The sequence below is a fragment of the Nerophis lumbriciformis genome, linkage group LG05 (genome assembly GCF_033978685.3).
Source record: "Nerophis lumbriciformis linkage group LG05, RoL_Nlum_v2.1, whole genome shotgun sequence".
NCBI classification, from domain to species: Eukaryota; Metazoa; Chordata; class Actinopteri; order Syngnathiformes; family Syngnathidae; genus Nerophis; species Nerophis lumbriciformis.
In genome coordinates, this window is record NC_084552.2 from 11,057,434 (window position 1) to 11,066,049 (window position 8,616).

General features: G+C 41.1%; 1 protein-coding gene across 1 annotated transcript in view; it reads left to right on the forward strand.

The window, feature by feature from the left end:
* The window catches only part of tm7sf3 (transmembrane 7 superfamily member 3), a 52,364-nt gene that overhangs the window by 28,927 nt on the left and 14,821 nt on the right, over positions 1–8,616 (forward strand). Inside the window, exons 3-5 of the mRNA XM_061961281.2 lie at positions 3,108–3,258; positions 5,449–5,569; positions 8,357–8,528. Of these exons, the coding sequence (XP_061817265.1) occupies positions 3,108–3,258; positions 5,449–5,569; positions 8,357–8,528 (444 nt within the window). The remainder of the gene's footprint in view (positions 1–3,107; positions 3,259–5,448; positions 5,570–8,356; positions 8,529–8,616) is intronic.

Below are 8,616 nucleotides of genomic sequence, written 5' to 3' on the forward strand. Positions count from 1 at the left end.
GATGAAGTATGCATTGCATTCACTTCTGTGTGCGTGCAGAAGCCACACATTATGTGACTGGGCCAGCACTCGTTGGACTGGCTGAAAAGCAGACGTGACGATTTTCGGAAGGGGCACTGAAGTTTGGAAGACTCCCGGGAGGGTTGGCAAGTATTAGAATTAGCGGTGTTACCGCGGCACCGCCGCAATATATAATCGGCAGGCCAGCTTTAGTGTTAATTTGATATCGCCTCAAGGGCCAAGTGAAATTACACGGCGGGCCAAATTTGGCCCGTGGGCCAGAGTTTGACACCCATGTTTTAGAGTAACGCAAATGAACCGACTCAAGACACAAAAAAAAAGCCTCACTTTCTTCAACATGTTTGTGCATTTTGGCCAATTTGCGGTAATGCACAGGGACCTACAAAAGCCAAAAGCAGTGAAGTTGTCACGTTGTGTAAATGGTAAATAAAAAGAGAATATAATGATTTGAAAATCCTTTTCAACTTATATTCAATTGAATAGACTGCAAAGACAATATATTTCATGTTAGAACTTAATTTTTTTTTTTGCAAATAATCATGAACTTAGAATTTAATGGCAGCAACATATTACAAAAAAGTTGTCACAGGGGCATTGTTACCACTGTGTTACATGACCTTTCCTTTTAATAACACTCGGTAAAGGTTTGGGAACTGAGGAGACACATTTTTGAAGTGGAATTCTTTCCCATTCTTGCTTGATGTACAGCTTAAGTTGTTCAATAGTCTCCCTTCTCATATTCTAGGATTCATATTGCACCACACATTTTCAATGGGAGACAGGTCTGGACTACAGGCAGGCCAGTCTAGTACCCGCACTCTTTTACTACGAAGTTGTAACACGTGCAGAATGTGGCTTGGCATTGTCTTGCTGAACTAAGCAGGGGCGTCCATGAAAAAAGACGTTGCCTCTATGTACCTTTCAGCATTAATGGTGCCTTCACAGATGTGTAAGTTACCCATGCCTTGGGCACTAATACACCCCCATACCATCACACATGCTGGCTTTTACACTTTACGCCTAGAACAATCCGGATGGTTCTTTTCCTCTTTGATCCGGAGGACACGACGTCCACAGTTTCCAAAACCAATTTGAAATGTGGACTCATCAGACCACAAAACACTTTTCCACTTTGCATCAGTCCATTTTAGAAGAGGTCAGGCCCAGCATAGCCGGCGGCATTTCTGGGTGTTGTTGATAAATGGCTTTCGCTTTGCATAGTAGAGTTTTAACCTCCAGGTGTAGTGACAAACTGTAGTTACTGACAGTGGTTTTATGAAGTGTTCCTGAGCCCATGCGGTGATATCCTTTACACACTGATGTCTCTTTTTGATGCCAGCAACACGTGACAAAGAAGTTGGGAAAGGTGGCAATAAATACTGATAAAGTTGAGGAATGCTCATCAAACACTTATTTGGAACATCCCACAGGTGAACAGGCTAATTGGGAGCAGGTGGGTGCCATGATTGGGTATAAAAGTAGATTCCATGAAATGCTCAGTCATTCACAAACAAGGATGGGGCGAGGGTCACCACTTTGTCAACAAATGCGTGAGCAAATTGTTGAACAGTTTATGAAAAACCTTTCTCAACCAGCTATTGCAAGGAATTTAGGGATTTCACCATCTACGCTCCGTAATATCATTAAAGGGTTCAGAGAATCTGGAGAAATCACTGCATGTAAGCAGCTAAGCCCGTGACCTTCGATCCCTCAGGCTGTACTGCATCAACAAGCGACATCAGTGTGTAAAGGATATCACCACGGGGGCTCAGGAACACTTCAGAAACCCACTGTCAGTAACTCCAGTTGGTCGCTACATCTGTAAGTGCAAGTTAAAACTCTCCTATGCAAGGCGAAAACCGTTTATCAACAACACCCAGAAACGCTGTCGGCTTCGCTGGGCCTGAGCTCATCTCAGATGGACTGATACAAAGTGGAAAAGTGTACTGTGGTTTGACGAGTCCACATTTCAAATTGTTTTTGGAAACTGTGGACGTCGTGTCCTCCGGACCAAAGAGGAAAAGAACCATCCGGATTATTATAGGCGCAAAGTTGAAAAGCCAGCATGTGTGATGGTATGGGGGTGTATTAGTGCCCAAGACATGGGTAACTTACACATCTGTGAAGGCGCCATTAATGCAGAAAGGTACATACAGGTTTTGGAGCAACATATGTTCCCATCAAAGCAACGTTACCATGGATGCCCCTGCTTATTTCAGCAAGACAATGCCAAGCCACGTGTTACATCAACGTGGCTTCATAGTAAAAGAGTGCGGGTACTAGACTGGCCTGCCTGTAGTCCAGACCTGTCTCCCATTGAAAATGTGTGGCGCATTATGAAGCCTAAAATAGCACAATGGAGACCCCCGGACTGTTGAACAACTTAAGCTGTACATCAAGCAAGAATGGGAAAGAATTCCACCTGAGAAGTTTAAAAAATGTGTCTCCTCAGTTCCCAAACATTTACTGAGTGTTGTTAAAAGGAAAGGCCATGTAACACAGTGGTGAACAAGCCCTTTCCCAACTACTTTGGCACGTGTTGCAGCCTTGAAATTCTAAGTTAATTATTTGCAAAAAAATAAATAAAGTTTATGAGTTTGAACATCAAATATCTTGTCTTTGTAGTGCATTCAACTGAATATGGGTTGAAAAGGATTTGCAAATCATTGTATTCAGTTTATATTTACATCTAACACAATTTCCCAACTCATATGGAAACGGGGTTTGTATGTTAGCTACTTCTCTTTGTTTATAATGTCTATTTTCTGCTGGATGTACTCTATATTTTATGCTGCAGCTGTTACATATACTGTACATGGTAATTGTTATATATTGTATATATGATATAAACATATAATATATTAGTATATATCCTATACTGTACATATATTATGTAAATATTACGTATATATGTTATATAGCTTTTAGTCTATTTTATACCTGCACTGTCCTTTCCATCTTTTCCATCCTTTGTAACTGAGCTACTGTGTGGAACAATTTCCCTTGTGGATCATTAAAGTTGGTCTAAGTCTAAGACTACCTGCTGTGATGTGCCGTGACGTGTTATTTGTTTTTCCGGTCATCAGACACCCGTACCGGGTCTCTCCTCGACTGCGTTGGACACTGGCATCCTGTCCGCTCTCCTGCCAGGACAAGCAGCCTTCACCTTGTTCCTGTTCTCGGCTGACGGAGGCCCGGTTGCAGGCATTGGCGTTATTCTCCCCTTCTCCGGCACGGGTAGGGCAAAAAAAAATGTTTTCCGTTCAAAAAAGTCATGGAAAAAAAGGCCAATTTGTTACATAAGATGTGGGGAAAAAGAGGAAGTTGCGTGTAAAGCAAAAGACTTTCACCATAAACTGAAGGTTTGTTCGGAGGAAGTGGTTTGGTGGTCATGTGTCATCCTGACATAGCAACATCTCATCCAATCCATTTTCATCCCCAAGTCAGTTTTTTTTTTACTGGCCTTTGACATACCAAAGACTATAAAAATGGTAGCCATTACCTCCCTGCTTGGCACTCAGCATCAAGGGTTGGAATTGGGGGTTAAATCACCAAAAATGATTCCCGGGCGCGGCCACCGCTGCTGCTCACTGCTCCCCTCACTTCCCAGGGGGTGAGGGTGTGTGTCACTGGTACTTTAACTTTATTGGGAAAATCAAATTAATTCTTTATTAATGAAGTTTATCCATCCATTTTCTACCGCTTATTCCCTTTGGGGTCGCGGGGGCGCTGGAGCCTATCTCAGCTACAATCAGGCGGAAGGCGGGGTACACCTTGGACAAGTCGCCACCTCATCGCAGTAATGAAGTATATTTTTAGATATTACTATGGATTGACTGGCCCTAGTGTGTGAATGTGAGTGTGAATGTTGTCTGTATATCTGTTGGCCCTGTGATGAGGTGGCAACTTGTCCAGGGTGTACCCCGCCTTCCGCCCGAATGCAGCTGAGATAGGCTCCAGCACCCCCCGCGACCCCAAAAAGGGACAAGCAGTAGAAAATGGATGGATGGATGGACTAGGGATTGATGTTTTTTTACCACTACAACAAAACAAAAAAACCTAAAAGCAGTGAAGTTGTCACGTTGTGTAAATGGTAAATAAAAACAGAATACAACGATTTGCAAATCTTTTTCAACTTATATTCAATTGAATAGACTGCAAAGACAAAATATTTAATGTTCCAACTGAAAAACGTAATTTTTTTTTTGCAAATAATCATTAACTTAGAATTTAATTGCAAAAAAGTTGGCATAGGGGCATACACCTACTCAGTGGCCTAGTGGTTAGAGTGTCCGCCCTGAGATCGGTAGGTTGAGTTCAAACCCCGGCCGAGTCATACCAAAGACTATAAAAATGGGAGCCATTACCTCCCTGCTTGGCACTCAGCATCAAGGGTTGGAATTGGGGGTTAAAACACCAAAAATGATTCCCGGGTGTGGCACCGCTGCTGCCCACTGCTCCCCTCACCTCCCAGGGGGTGAACAAAGGGATGGGTCAAATGCAGACAAGCATTGGTACTTTAACTTTAACTTTACCACTGTGTTACATGGCCTTTCCTTTTAACAACACTCAGTAAAGGTTTGGGAACTGAGGAGACACATTTTTGAAGTGGAATTATTTCCCATTCTTGCTTGATGTACAACTTAAGTTGTTCAACAGTCCGGGGGGTTTCCGTTGTGGTATTGTAGGCTTCAATATAGTATGTTGCAATAATTTCACCTTAACATTTAGTGTATATTAGTGTAAATGGAAAAACAGTACTGCTGTTTTTATGGTTAAAAAAAGGCAGCTCAGTTGCCAGAATTTTACTGTAAAATTTACATCTGTTTTTTTTTACTGTAAATAAAAAACCCTGCAATTTTACAGTAACAATTTGGCGCCTGAGCTGCCAGTTTGTTTGTCTTTTACTGCAAATCAACAACTGCAGATTTTCCGGTGTATTACTGTAAATGCCAAAACGGCACCACAGTTTATTACAATAAAAAAAAAAAAAAAAAGTTTTTTTTAAATTTAGAGAAAAATGCTGTAAAAACCACAGTAAATTTCACAATTTGAGCATGAAATCTACTGCTACTTTTATATCGCACAATTTGACGGATACCTTGCTTTGAAATCATTATTATTTGTATTTATTTCTATTTTTAAAAATGGTTTGATTGTTTGAACATATATTTTTGCATACCGGTAATTAGACAATATTTAAGTTAACATAATTTGCGATTACATGGAGTACATATATTTTTTTTCTCCCAAAAAAGAAACAAAGAATACATTTAAGAAGAAGAGTTACAGTACTTTATTGATACATATTATTTCCAGGCTTTCGAGGGCCAAATAAAATGAAGTGGCGGGCCACATCTGGTCTTGAGTTTGACACCTGTGACCTACATCATAAATGCACCAAATGTTTGCTGATCTAATCTCTAGACCCAATGCCTGGAGCTTGTAACACCAACTTCACCCTGAACGCTGACCCCAACATCCACCTCCACTACAACCTCTACCAGACCACCATCAGCTTTGCACCGGCCAACCTGGGTCACGAGAGGTAACGTGCTCCTCTAACTCCTGTTTTTTTTTCTTTCTTTGTAACAATCCCATGATCAGTCGCTTCCCTTTCCTCCCTAACCCATTTAGCTGGTAGTACTCGCTGTAAGACTTCTCAGGAATGTCTGCAACTGTCACAAACGCGTTTGCTTGTTGGCTTCTTTGCCTCCCAAATGTGTGTGCAGTAGCAACAACACACTGCCGGATTGTTGCGTCGCAGCCACACTGGAGCACATCTGTGAAAGCCACGTATTATTCTCTCTCCCTCCAGTCCAATGCCGCTTGTTACACACTGACGCCATTTTGTGTTACGGATGCTGTTTTTCAGCTCCGAACCAAGCGTCTCGGGATCAATAATGTGGATTGTTGGTCACAGTTTGCCATAAACGGGATTAGACGACAGGGCTGAAAACTGTGTTTTATGCAAAACCCAAAAGCAGTGAAGTTCGCACGTTGTGTAAATGCAGTGACGTGCGGTGAGGTTGATGGCTGGTGAGGCACTGACTTCATCACAGTCAGATTTACAAACATATGAACCCTAAAGAGTATCTTATTCACCATTTGATTGGCAGCAGTTAACGGGTTATGTTTAAAAGCTCATACCAGCATTCTTCCCTGCTTGGCACTCAGCATCAAGGGTTGGAATTGGGGGTTAAATCACCAAATATGATTCCCAGGCACGGCGCCGCTGCTGCCCACTGCTCCCCTCACCTCCCAGGGGGTGATCAAGGGGATGGGTCAAATGCAGATGACAAATTTCATTACACCTAGTGTGTGTGTGACAATCATTGGTACTTTAACTTAACTTTAACTTTACACATTCAAACAGTAGCACACAAAAAAGCACATTTAATAAAAAAAACTTTATTATGGTCTTACCTTTACTTAGAAATTAAGTCCATGCACCGCAACTAAAGCCCTCACTTAAAATTTCCACGTGCAAGATTGAATCTATTTAAAAAAGTGTAACCGAGGGTTTATAAATGTCGCCTATACTGTATGAAACTACAAAATAACAAACACGGAGGCTCCAGTTTACACGAGGACCACTTTATTTACCTTCTTTCAAAAACCTCCGCAACGTGACATCACTTCCGCTCTTAGCGCCTTCAAAATAAGAGCTCAAGGCATATACTGTATAACAGCGCATAACAGGAACTTAACATCACAAAGAGGAAAGCCCATGAAAATAGGTTACAAAAGTTATTTAATAAGAAGCCAAAAAGTGCAAAAACAATAATGTTCGTGTTGGAGGAGTTGTGAATTAGATACACCTGCAGTCTGCAGGTGTACCTAATGTTGTGTCCCTGCAGTCATTCACAACTCCTCCAACACCAACATTATTGTTTTTGCACTTTTTGGCTTCTTATGAAATCATTCTTTTAAATAGATTCAATCTTGCATGTGGAAAGTTTAAGTGTGGGCTTTAGTTGATATAACAATTCTACGGCGGGGGTGCAGGAGGCGAGCCTCAGCCAGTGCGTCTTTTGCAGCCGTTTTATGATCGCTCAGCACAAGAAATACGTTACACACATACAGTTGTTGACAAAATGCACTGTACATTATATACCTCAGCTAACTAAACTATGGAAATGTATAATATAGTTCATATAGTAATACAGTCTCACTGCACAGCAGGCCAGCAGTTAGCCGAGTCCACAATCCATGTTGAGGCACTGAGTGACGTGCCTCAACTGGCTGCTGATCACCGCAAGTCTCTTCTCAGTATTTGAACGGCAAATGTGAAAATTCAGCGATTTTGAATAAAAATAATCTAAAACTGGTGAAGTTAAATGGAAAATAACTTTATAGTATAATCACTGGATACATATAACAATTTAATAAAATTTCTTTCATTTTACATTTTTTTTCTTTCCATGATGGCAGGTGAGGCCCCACCTCACCTGCCTCTAGTGACTGCACGTCACTGTAGGCTATTATAGCTAATATACACACTTACATCATGTGTTGCCTTCATTAGAACTAGAGATGTCTGATAATATCAGCCTGCCGATATTATCGGCCAATAAATGCTTTAAAATGTAATATCGGAAATTATTGGTATCGGTTTATTTATTATGTATTATATTTATTTTTTTGTTTTTGTTTTTTATTAAATCAACATAAAAAAAACACAAGATACACTTACAATTAGTGCACCAATCCAAAAAACCTCCTTCCCCCTTTTAAACTCATTCACACAAAAGGGTTGTTTCTTTCTGTTATTAATATTCTGGTTCCTACATTATATATCAATATATATCAATACAGTCTGCAAGGGATACAGTCCGTAAGCACACATGATTGTGCGTGCTGCTGGTCCACTAATAGTACTAACCTTTAGCACTTAATTTTACTAATTTTCATTAATTACTAGTTTCTGTGTAACTGTTTTTATATTGTTTTACTTTCTTTTTTATTCAAGAAAATGTTTTTAATTTATTTCTTATTTTATTAAAACATTTTTTTTTTAAAGGACCTTATCTTCACCATACCTGGTTGTCCAAATTAGGCATAATAATGTGTTAATTCCACCACTGTATATATCGGTTGATATCGGTATTGGTAATTAAAGAGTTGGACAATATCGGATATTGGCAAAAAGCCATTATCGGACATCCCTAATTATAACACTTTTCATTTTTTGCGGCTCCAGACAGATTAGTTTTTTGTATTTTTGGTCTAATATTGCTCTTTCAACGTTTTGGGTTGCCGACCACTGCCTGAGCGGTTGCACACATGCACTTTGAATCATGAATAAAAGTTATGTCCTCCTTTGGCCAATCAGGGGCAGCGCTCCTCCCTCCTGCGACACGCCTACAGGGGTCGGCACGCGCTGGCGGCTGCAGTACGACATCTACCAGTACTTCCTGCCAGAGACCGACCTATCGGAGTGCAGCCTGTTCCGCGGTTTGCAGGCCGTGGCGGATGTCGACGGCGTGACGGAGAACGCCAAACTGGTGCGGTGAGGATTAATCCCAACAACGACTCGGGGAACACACGCAAACTCACCCGTTTCTTCTCCCTCTTTCTTTCACGCCCTCGCAG